Below are 12,306 nucleotides of genomic sequence, written 5' to 3' on the forward strand. Positions count from 1 at the left end.
CTGTTTTCTTGCCAAGGTGACAAACTGCCTTAGTATAACTATTATTTTGTAATTCCCTGAATGAAGAATTTCAATTTCTGGGTGGCCAAGTCAAGAAAATTAAAAGTACATTTTGTACTAACATGGGGCTCTGAGAGTCCACTGAGTTCTCACAAACCTGCCTCTCTGACAGCCATTTAACAGCAAGGCAGCCAGAGCTCTTCCTTCTCATCCCAGAATCCCTCTCTCACAGTAAACTCAGCAGAGTTGCCTTTGAACCACTGGGTAAAAATATTCCTGCAGATGACAGTTCCTAAGCACATGGCGTGCACACAAATGAGTGCTAGCTAGCCAGTCAGTCCAAGAAGACAGTAATACAAGGAGACCGGTGGTGTTCTATTTCACTGCACAGCAACCAACACCACAGATCAATTCTATGGCACAATTGTTATAGAGTAATAGGGCTTCAGGGCACAGAAATGGCTTACTGGGTCAGCAGTAAACAGCAATATGCTTAATACAACATATTTAATCTGTGTCAGGCACTACTGTATCCATTTAGCATGTTCTTCTTTAACCGCTGTCTCATTCAGTCTTGTCTGTGAATGAGAAATTACTTTACAGGTAAGGCAGCTAAGGCCCAGAAAGATTCCTAAGTGACCATAGTCACAAGGTAGGAGACACGAAGGTGTATGAGTCCAGATGTCTGTGTATGGTCTTTGTCATTAACTTATGCTACATCTGGGAAATATTGAAACAATCAGAGCTAAAAACAAAACAAAACCTTTTATCTTAAATCAGTATATTTATATATCCAGATTGCTTAAAAACATCCACACATTTTCATACATAAAATGGCTTGAAGTTTTGATTTTTTTAAAAAAATTAAATCTGCAGACAGAATGATTTCTTGGCAACCCATTACACTAAGAAGAACAGGAAATTTATGAGCACACCCATTAAGAAGTAACTAGACAATTCTGTTAAGTTGATTAGGAAGTGGCATTTATTGGCACTAAAAATAATAACACAGGGATTAATTGATTTATTTTAGAATGAACTGAGTAATTTTTTTCTTTTGTTGTTGAGACAGCTCAGTCTGGCCTTGAATTTCTGAGCCTTCTGTCTAGTGCTGGTATTACAGGTACCTAATTAATGTAGCTCTGGCTATCCTGGAACTCATTATATAGAGCAGGCTAGCCTCAGACCACAGAAATCTGTCTGTCTCTGCTTCCCAGATATAGGGATTTATGGCAATATGCCACGATATCCAGTTTAATGATGCATCCTAAAAGATGTTAGTGAAATGTTTAATCTCAGACTGTCACGAAGCCCGAGTTGTCTGTAGCCATGTAAAGGCACCAGGAAACCATGGCCTTAAACTCTCACTTTGGATGCACGTTTTTGTGTGTGAGGTATCTCTCTTCTAAGTTAGCAGATACACAACAAGGATTTTGATATCCTATCCAACAGCACGGTTTCTTCACTGAAGTATCCAGTCATCTACTGAATGACAAAGTTTATGGTTCACATCCAGAGACTCTGTACGGTACAGAACTCGATTCCTACTGTAGAAAAAAAAAAAAAAAAACACCCAGTACACATTCGAGAAAGCATCTCCCATTGATATTCCATGTGGGTTTCAGATACGAAGTCTGTCGTCTACACTAAGGGACTTCAGACATGCATGTTTCTATGTGACAGTGAATATTTGGTGTGGGCACTAAGACCACTGCCATCTATCTATTAACTTATTATTGTTCCTGTGAAGACAGGTCACCTGCTGCTCAGTTGCTGGGGTCTCTAAGATTTCAGTCAGCGTGCTCCCTGGCTGGTTCCGGGTCACATCGATGATCAGTTTTTTGGTCCTTACAAAGGAGAAAAAAGAGACCGATGTTCAGACAGCAGTTAGGATACATAAAAAAACTCTGTTTCTCTCATAGGAATACATTAAGCAGCTTCAGTGATTCCCTAAGGTCAAGTGTTCTTGTGCAAAACGCCTAAGAGCCTGCACATGCCGGAGAAGCAGTGTCTGGGCTTCGAATGCTTAATACAGTGAGATTAGTCTCCCAGAACTGTACGCAACTATGTCATAAGATTCCAGCGCTGCAGATACGGCCTGCCTAACTGACTTCTGAGCCTGTGGACACATCATAACTAAACTGCCTCGCTTGCTCCATCGAGAAAGATATCAGCCAGCGTGAAGGCCGGTGGAAGCAGAAGTCACCTGTGAGCCTTGGAAACTTCAGGCTTTTGGTGAGCCCAGCAAAGGGACATAGGAGATTGGCTAATAGAGCCGTGTGTGTGTGTGTGTGTGTGTGTGTGTGTGTGTGTGTGTGTACACGTGTGCGTGTGTGTGTGTGTGTGTGTGTGTGTGTGCATGGAACCGAGAATAGGAGAGCTATTCAAGACAAGTTCAGGGCTGGCCAACCACCCTGGAAGTGCTGAACCATTCATTCTTCCATAGGTGCTCTTTAGCAACTGGCTGTCCCTTTTAATTAGGGGTTGGCTTATGTAATTACATCGAAGGTAGGGGCTGTGGATGTATCTCTGTAGAACACGTGTGAGGCCCTAAATTCAAACCTTCATGCTACAGAAGCCACACAGCAACAAGACAAAAACCCAAAAGGGCAAACGTTCTCATTTGATCACTATTACCCATGGTGGGACGTGTTGTATTTGAACGAGGCTCTCTCCCAAAAGCCAGAGACATCAACAGTACTTGGTGAGCTACACACAGGTCAGAGCTGCAGCTTGCTCTTATCACAGCCCTGTTCCTCTATTGAATTTCAGCGCTGTCAGAGAGAATACATTTCTTCCTTAACCACAGCAGGAAATGTTCATGCACTATGAAACTAGAAATGAAAATAAGTCATATTCTGAAGCACAAGGGTAGCTTTCTCCTGAATCAGTCCTGATTAACCCCAAATGTGAGATTTTAAAAATGGGAGAAGATCCAGTAAGTCATTTGCAAATGTGACCTTTCCCATTTCCTATTTATGTCACGTTTTCACAAGAAGAGTGAGCGTGACAGACACGGCTTCCTTTTCTCCCTTCTCCAGGGTCTCGGCAGAGCCATTTCCTCTAGCCCCGTGACCCTTGCCTGCTAGGGATTTTCAGGCTGTCTGAGAATGCACAGCTAAAGACTCCAGAGAGTCAAACGTGGGTACACAGCTAATTATAGCCCCGTGGGAGATGGCAGTGTTCCTGAGGGGGCCAGGCCTCAGGAAGCCACATGTCCCTTCCCACATACACACACCAGCTTCCTCTAATCATCATCAGGAATGAATTAGAGATTTAGCATCTAGCCCAGTCTGGCCTCAAATTTGAGATCCTAAATGTTTGGATTACAGGCATGCCCCCCCCCCATGCTTGGCTTTTAGGCAGAAACACCGAGTTGAAAACAAAACCTTTGAATGACTTTAAAAACCGTCGACACGGAGTGATTCTTATTCGAAACAACGTTCTAGCTATGTTCTGCTAATTAACAATTATGTGACATCATTTATACCAGCTTCCATCAGGACAGAAAACTCTTTATTTGCTCACGATTTGCTGAAGGACAAATTGCACAAATAACTTTTTTTGTTGTTGTTCATGGAATTCTAGATGACATCAGGCCTGTGGAATTCATTGTCAAAGTTCTACCTTCATAGTCTACATCTAAGCCCGCACCAGCTTCAAGCGAAGGGATCTCATCTCCCCCTCCCTACTATGTGCTCAAGGGCAAAGGGCATTGTGGATGGGCAGATTGAAGGCCACCTGGAGCCCTCCAAACCCCACCCCCCTCACAGTTCCTGTTTGTGATTTATGAGCTGAATGGGTCAGTGCAAATTAGTAATCCTTATAGGATCTTTTGTTTTGTTTTGTTTTCATTTTTAAAAGGGAAACGATTTGACAGAAAGACATCATGTAAACAGCCCTTTGTGTTGGGGTCTGACGGATGGTGAGGAGCACACCTGTAACCACGGCAACTATGTTGCACAAGAAGGCAGCTGCTGGCCATCAAGTCCCACTGAGCCCCTGAAACCTGGCTGGACCAGGCAGACAGATGTGAGTGCAGGACACATACTCTGAGTTAAAGACTTAGCAGGGGCATGGATGCATAATGAATACCTCCTTAACAATCTCTTCCATTCATTTCTGTAAGAAATGAAAATGTTTTTGATACATTGAGTTAAATAGAAACATAATTTCTAGACAATTCTGCTCCCAACCAAAAACCACTGGCATATGAGGGTGGTGACAGGCCTGTCATTGACCCTGATCTGACCACTGCATATGGCACCCATGTATTGAAATGTCACACTACATTCTATAAATAGGTACACTCATCATGTGTCATTTTTTAAAATGTGTAAATAAACACTGGAAAAATGAAAAGATGATAAACGATTTCACATGATTCTTTCTAGAATGTGGCTCTTAGAACATTTAAGGTTCTATGTGTGGATCCTACTAAAAAAAAATTTTTTTTTTTTTTTTTGAAAATGCACTAGTCAAACATTCCATTCCTCAACTGGAAGCCAGTAGTCTAAAGACCTAGTTAGTCATAGGACCGCAGCACAAAGAGGCTGCTGGAAGATAGCCCACTGTCTGAAACACAGATGGAGCCACAGAGAGCTCTGAGGCCTAATGGGGAGACAAAGATCATCACACTTGGTGTTCTAGCATTGCAGAAGCCAAAGCAAGCTGCCGGTCTGCATCATCCACAGGTCCTTATCCTCCTGTGGGAGTTACCTGTGTGCCTCCTACCATCCCTACCTCCTGTTTGTGCTGTGGAGGAAACATAAACAAACTAAGCACCTTCTCTACCATTGAGTCATGGCTCAAGTCACCATCCCCTCTTCTAGAACCTTTCCGAGATAAAAAAAAAGCCCCTGAGGTCTTTAAGGTCTTTAAACCGTCACAGAGTAGCATCTACAGAGAGTTCACAGTTTGGGTGACTGTTGTCAATGACCTTCTGCATGTGCCCTCCTCACCCAGCGCAAACGTAACTTTCCAGCTGTGCCTAGCCGACGTGTTGTACACTGGCCTGTAGAGTGTAAGACAGGCTCATCCAAACACAGAGAGGCCTCTAACCCTGGGAAGGAATTACTGAAGAAGAATGAAATCCACCAGGGAGCTTACTCATCAGAACTGGGCTTGTGGACAAGAGCACAGAGCACAGCTGGGTAAAGGCTCCTAGGGCTGGCCTCTCCACGCATGGCTCCGGCTTTCTGCTTTACAGGGTGCCCAAGGTTGACAAGGAAGCGGTGCTTCTGGAAGTTCAGAAATACTTGGCAGTGTTTAAAATTGCAGTAATATCAGTACATATTTTCGGCAGTGGTCCCCAAGCATCCCCTCAGCCACTGAGCACACCGGCCAGGGTAAACTGAAGGTGAGGGAATATCTCTGGTAGGACAATGGCTATTTAAGCGGAATCACAGGGAAGGAGAAGATTCTTGAGAGATGACAATGTGAGCGATATCCCGGCTAAGTAGGATTGGAAACCACAAATACTGGCTCAAGGTCAACACATAGTTCTGTGAAAAAGAAAGCTGAATAAAGTTACAAGGTCACATATTTTAAGAGGAAGTGTAGGCTATAGTGATCGAGATTTACAGCTGTATAATTCTTTATAATTTAGAGATGTGACGGTGTCACTGCCCTGCAATAGTTTTCATTCTTTCTAGGGCTTCCAAGGCCCTGTGCTCTTAGGGATTGAAAAACTTTGTGATTAAAAGCATAGGCTCTGGAGGACTTAAAATTACCTGGATTTAAATCTCGATTCCAACTGGCGTGTTGCCCAGGGAAAGGTTTACATCTGTTTCCATCCGTCTTGCCCTTACTGTTCTCATCCCTGCAATTCTGATGGTAACCTCCATCCTCATGAGGTTCCTGAGAGTACTGTAAGTGTGGGCATGTGCACACACACACACACACACACACACACACACACACACACAGAGTTCTCCCTCTTTCCCTCTCTCCTTCTCTTCTTTGAGTCGATTTTTTTCTTTCTTATTAATGTCCTTTTCTATTTTAGTTATAATTTGTGTGTATAGGGTTTAGCCTGCATGTATGTCTATGTAACACATGCATGCCTTTAGGTTTGAAGGAGGGCACAAGGCCCCTGAGATTATAGATGGTTGTGAGCTTCCGTGTAGGCACCGTGAATCAAACACAATTCCTCTGCAAGAGCAACAAGTATCCTTAACTGCTGAGCCATCTCTTCAGTCCCAATGTCCTTTTCTACACAAAATCGTATATAAATATAAGACGCAAAATATATGCAAATCACAGATCTGCTAATATGAATATATAAAGAACATGTTCGACCCAGGAAGAACAACAACTTCATTTAAAACTAGGTAAAGTATGTTTGTTTCCAGTACTGGGACCAAGGGTCCTATGGATGCTAGGAATACAGTTACTAAGCCCTTAGGTGACATGCAACTGCTCAGTAAGCACAGGAAAAGAACTTCAGCATCACTAATGAATGGGGAATTATGGATCAAAGCCCCAGGGAAATCCTCCGCCACACCCACTGCTGTCCTCAGTCATGGAAGAAGGAAAGGGGAGGTGAGAATAATGTAGAGTAAAATTTAGAACTCTTGTAGTTTGTGGAGACTATGACAGGATGTGACCACTGTGGAAAACATTTTGGTGGGCTAACTAAAAAACTATATACAGGATTCCCATCTGAACCAGCAACTTTACACCCAGGTATACAACCAAAAAGAAATGAAACATGGTGTTTAAATGAAAACTTGTACTGGAATGTACATATAATAACACGAGTCACAGTATCTGAAAGGTGGAAACAACTCAAATATCTGTGAACATATGAAAGGAATAAAATAACACGACACCTTTAAAACATTACACAGGTAAGGGAAACCAGGCAGAGAAGCGTACGCTGTATAATCCCTCTGTACAAACTTCCTAAAGTAGGTAAGATCATAGAGATAGTACACTAGTGGTTGGTAGGAGCCAAGGGCAAAGGGTCAGACTTGAGCACACTAAAAACAAGGATTCTGAAAATCGATAGTGTTGATGGTTATATTATATTGTGAATGTCCTAAACTGTCACACAGTGTGTACTTTTAAAGGATTAGCGTAATACGTTTTAAGTTATATGTGTCTCAAAAACCTCTGGCCAGCTCCATACAGCATGACCGTGGAAGGAGGTACTGTAAGCTGGCAGATGAGCTGGGGAGCTGAGTCCACAGCACAGGCTCAGGGTGGGAAAAGCAGCAGCACTTCCCAGACCCATCCCTTCCCAAACATGCCTCACTTTTAGGGGTTTGTTTGTAAAATGTGAATTCTGAGAATGTGCTGAACTGTGGTGACTCCTGTCTCCAATCAGTGTCCATGCATGCGCTATTCAAAATGATTTCATACTTTAGGTACCCCCTTAGGAACCGTGATTCCTATTCATCAGTGTAGACTTTAGAGTTGACAGCACTGAGAAGATGCTATTCAAACAACAGACAGAACCAATTAAGAGGAAATTTCTTCCCCTTACTTATAAGGACAAAGTGTATGAGCTTGTGGGAGAGTTGGTCTGATTTAATTTGCATGGCGGAACCGCACCATCTGTCTTTCCAGTTATCTGGAAAATTGACTGTGGCTCAGAGGCAGAAGGGTGGATATTTCTTCCTCTGGTTTGTCCTGAGCTGTCAGAAAGTTCAGCACTACTTGGCCCCTCAATGGCACAGGGCTGCCCCTGGCCTTGTGAGGTCAGGGACATGGCCCTGTCTTACAGCTGAGCCTGTGCCCTGGGGCTGCATTGTGCTCCCCACTGCCAGCCTCGAGCCCTAGAAGGCAGAGCTGGTGCTGGCCTCATGACTGCTGCACCCAGACCCAGGCCACCCGTGGGATTCTCAGGTGGATGAATCATGCTTTCCATGATTTGACAACAAAAGAAACAGATGTCACCAAAGCAACACAGATCCCAATGTGGCATACCTAAGATGCTTGTGGCAGTTACAGGAGTAGTTGTGTGTCTGGTAAAAATCAAGAGAGACATAATGCTTTCTCAGGCACATTAGCTGGGCTTTTGTCTCAAATGCAAACATCAGCAGTGGGGACACAGAACTCAGGATGTGTGTGTGTGTGTGTGCGTGTGTGTGTGCGTGTGTGTGTGTGTGTGTGTGTGTGTGTGTGTGTGTGTGTGTAAAATGTCATATTAATGTTTAGTGGGTTTGGCTTAATGCTGCTTGTATTCTTAGGTTAATTTGGGCCCCTCCCAAACTGTTTGCACAAGAGTCTGCAAGCCCACAGGCAAGACAGTGAGGGATCCTACCCCAGTTGGTTCTGATTGGCAAATAAAGTTGCTGGCAGCCAATGGCGGGGCAGGGTAGACAGAGGCGGGACTTTGAGGCTACCTGGGCTAGGGACAGAAGAATGAGATCTGCCAGGCAGGGAGAAGGAGAAGCAGGGGAGAGTCGCCATGCCTGAGGAGAGTGCAGGACAGAGAGGCATGGCTGCCACGTGAAGGAACTGGGGAAGAGCAGCCTAAGGGGGTTGCCAGATTTGGTCCAGGGCAGTGGAGGTAGAATATAGGAGTTAGTGAGTAATAACTCAGGATTACTAGTGGGAGGTAGATTAGCCAAATGGAGGTTAGGAAGTGGCCCAACCATTGAGCTGTTTCAGGGATTACAAAATATAAATAAAGGCTTACATGTGTGTCTTTCATCTGGGAACACAGAACATTGGGGTGGGTAGCGTGTAACATGCCACTGGGGTTTATTCAAATCATTTAATACTACATTCATGCATGCCTATTCCTGTGTGCACCCTTCTTATCCTTTGGTCTGCACCTCATCCCATCATATGACTGCTCTTTGTGCCCACACACATTTTTGTCTATGTAAGGTCTCGAGTACTGTGTTGTTCGCTGAGCATGAGCTTTTGATGTGTGTCACTTTCATTTATAGTGTTTGGTGGGGGGGAAATCTCTCTTTCCTACCCTTCCTGCTAGAGAATTATGGGGCACAGGGATGAGAAAGACAGAACTTGTTTTTAAATGTGAATATTTCACTGAAGTCTGTGAGGGCAAGAGGAGTGAGACCCTGCTGTCAACGGAACCACACGGAACACGGTGTTCATCTGAAAGCTTCATCCTTACTGGATTCCGTGCTGGAAGGGGTCACGCACACTACCACAAGCGAGAAGTGGTGGTCAGAGCTCTGATAATATCTGGCCTGGCAAGACATGCTCAGTGGTGAAGTAAGGACCTGAACATTGTGAGAATAGCCAATGTCTAGTAGATTTATGGTTCACTCCACAAGATGGAGCCTGAATTTGGTAACATGATTGGACCAAGAACCTATGGCTAGACAGGTCCTAGGTCCTAGGCAAGAACCTACTACAGCCATTCTGCTGAATGGACACAGTTATTGGACCAGCCTCTAGTAACCTATCTTTATAACTGCAGACTGAGGCATCTCTCAACACTTACCAGAGAAGCTAGTAAGATGATGCTCAACACAGAGACCCGCAGCTAAGGTGTAGAGAATAAGACACTACAGAATGTTGAGCACTAAATGAAACACAAAACTACTATCACCAAAGGCTCAGTGTGGTAGTTTGAATAGGTTTGGTCCCTATGTGTATGAATGAATTTGTACGAATGCATGGCCACAGGGAGTGGCACTATTAGTAGGTGTGGTCTTGTTAGAGTAGGTGTGGCTTTGGTGGAGAAAGTGTGTCACTGTGGGGGGCGGGCTTTGAGGTCTCTTATATGCTTGGGCTATGCCCAGTGTGACACACAGCCTCTCCTTGCTGCCTGTGGAAAACTTGGTTCTGTCTCCAGTACCATGTCGGCCTGCATGTCTTACCATATGATAATGGACTAAACTTCTGAAACTATATGCCAGTCCCAATTTAATGTTGTCTTTTATAAGAGTTGCCATGTTTTTGGTGTCTCTTCACAGCCATAAAACCTGAACTAAGACAGTCAGTGATGATTGTGAATAAAGAGGTAAGAGTGTGAGAGCTGGATGTAGTGGATGGCTGTCAAGGGCACAGGGTCTTCTGGATGGAGCGGTGCACACGGAATGCACAGTGATGGTCACAGTATGCACAAAGACCTGGGTAAGCCTGAGGCAGACAAATCTCCATTATGGAGAGGGTAGCTGGGCCCACCCCTAGCGGGGGAGTCGTCAACCATTGTTAGTGGCTAGGAGAGGAAGGGTCACTTTTGTTCGAAGAATGTAGCCCCTGGGATGTCAATTGCAGTCCTGGGGAAGACCACATATTCCAGAATTTTTGGGCAACACAAATTGGCCTTGATGGGAAGGAAGAAGAAGACACAAAGTTGGGTAGGAAGAGGAGACAGGGATGGAGCTGAGAAGAGAGGGGTGAGAGACTGAATGTAGTCAAGTCATGTGCGAAATTCTCAAGCGACTAATAAGATGTATAGTAGAGAAGCAGGGCATAACTAATCAATGTTTCTGAGCATACTCAGGATGAATTTAATAAGGAATGAGCATAAACCCAGTCTCTCACACATATCCCTTTGAATCTTGTTTTATACCAAAAACAAAGTTGTTTGGTCAGCGGCGTTGCCTCGTTAATCTTTCAACTGCTTGGAGACACAATCTCAAGTAAGTCACTGAATCTAATTATGACATGTAAAACTAAAAACCAAGGCTGACTTTTTAGACAATTCTAATATTTAGTTTCCTTCCTAATGGTCATCTGCTGGTTTGAGGGATACATGTGATATATTTCGATAGTCACATACTTCTCAGTGGATAACGACACACTTCTTCTTCTTCTTCTTCTTCTTCTTCTTCTTCTTCTTCTTCTTCTTCTTCTTCTTCTTCTTCTTTTTATTTTTCAAAAGGTTTATTTATTTATTTATTTATTTATTTATTATATGTAAGTACACTATAGCTGTCTTCAGACACTCTAAGAGGGCGCCAGATCCAATTACAGATGGTTGTGAGCCACTAAGTGGTTGCTGGGAATTGAACTCAGGACCTTTGGAAGAGCAGTCAGTGCTCTTAACTGCTGAGCCATCTCTCCAGCCCCACAACCCACTTCTAAGTAATGCAGCCCCACCTGAGCCTTTGTGGGTCAGGCCATGCTGTTGCAGACACGAACTTACTTTATCATGAGGCTTCTGCCATCGACGGCCTCGCCATCTTTGACGTCATACTTGCTTGTCAAGGAAAGGGAAATCTCGGTCTTGGAGAGCTGATTTAGTGTGTTTTCCTTGTTAGGGTCATTGGGGTCAACTGCTCCTTCCCCTGTAAGGAAAAAGAACAAAACTGTTATTTTTCCAGCTCACTCCATGGTGACTGCCTCACACGGCAAGATAAGGGTTCTAAGGAACAGAGCAGATTCAGGAATTAGATGGGAGATTTATGGGCCTCATAAAGTCTGCATATTCTAGGACATCTGGACTGGATTTTAAAGCATTTGATAAAAACCTTAAAATAACGTGGGGCATAAATATTCACAGAAGAACACACTTTAAAAAGGAAATCGTAAATAAAAGAACCCGCTAGAAAACCCAGGACTTTGTCATATTTGGATGTGCTCACTTTTCATGTTTTCTTCCTTTATGAAACAGATCTAAGTCCTTTCCATCGTCTCTTAGGGCTTCAACGAGAACAGATTGTTCTGTAACCCAGGATGCAAGAAATTATAGACGTTTAGGGAGGGGAGTTCTGGAGGGCTGAACCCAGGGCCCGTGCACACGTTATACATGCGCTTTCCCACGGAGCAACACCCTGGCCCTGCACTAATGAGTTGTTCTTGTGTCAGCGAGGTGAAGGAGAACAAGTATCAGCTGCAGATAGTTTCATGCGTAGGGGGAAGGAGCCCTTGTCTACTTCCCTCTCAGTATTGGGACCCTGTCTGGCTTGACCCTGTGCAGGCCTGGAGTGTGCTGCCACAGTCTCTGTGAGTTCATATCATATCTCCTCTTATCTTTCTGCTGCTTCTTCATAGATCCCTGAGCCTTAAGGGGAGGGGTGTGATAGAGTCATCCCATTTAGACCTGAGTGCTTCCACATCTCTCACTCTGCACATTGCCTATTTGTGGGTCTCTGTGTTAGTTCCCATCTGCTGCAAGGAAATCAGTTCTCTCCAATGGAGTCTCATTCGTTGGCATATTAACCACACCTGAGGGCTGGTCAACACAAAATGAAGTCAAGAATATGGTTTTAGACTTTTGTCTAATATTGTTTTATTTTTTTTATATATATTTTTTGGTCTTATTGGTCTCTTGTTTATCTTACTTTCTGATTGTGTGTGTGTGAACACGTGCATGCATGCTTGTGTGTTGTGGGAGGGGTGTGTGTTTCCTTCTCATTCTTTTTTTTTTTT

At 43.9% G+C, this 12,306-nt stretch overlaps 1 protein-coding gene across 1 annotated transcript in view; it reads right to left on the reverse strand.

The window, feature by feature from the left end:
- The window catches only part of Iqgap2 (IQ motif containing GTPase activating protein 2), a 264,615-nt gene that overhangs the window by 8,440 nt on the left and 243,869 nt on the right, over positions 1-12,306 (reverse strand). Inside the window, exons 29-30 of the mRNA XM_029544180.1 lie at positions 11,081-11,222; positions 1,760-1,847 (exon numbers count right to left, since the gene is read on the reverse strand). Coding sequence (XP_029400040.1) covers positions 1,760-1,847; positions 11,081-11,222 — 230 coding nt within the window. The remainder of the gene's footprint in view (positions 1-1,759; positions 1,848-11,080; positions 11,223-12,306) is intronic.

The sequence above is a fragment of the Mus pahari genome, chromosome 11, assembly GCF_900095145.1.
Source record: "Mus pahari chromosome 11, PAHARI_EIJ_v1.1, whole genome shotgun sequence".
Taxonomy (NCBI): Eukaryota; Metazoa; Chordata; class Mammalia; order Rodentia; family Muridae; genus Mus; species Mus pahari.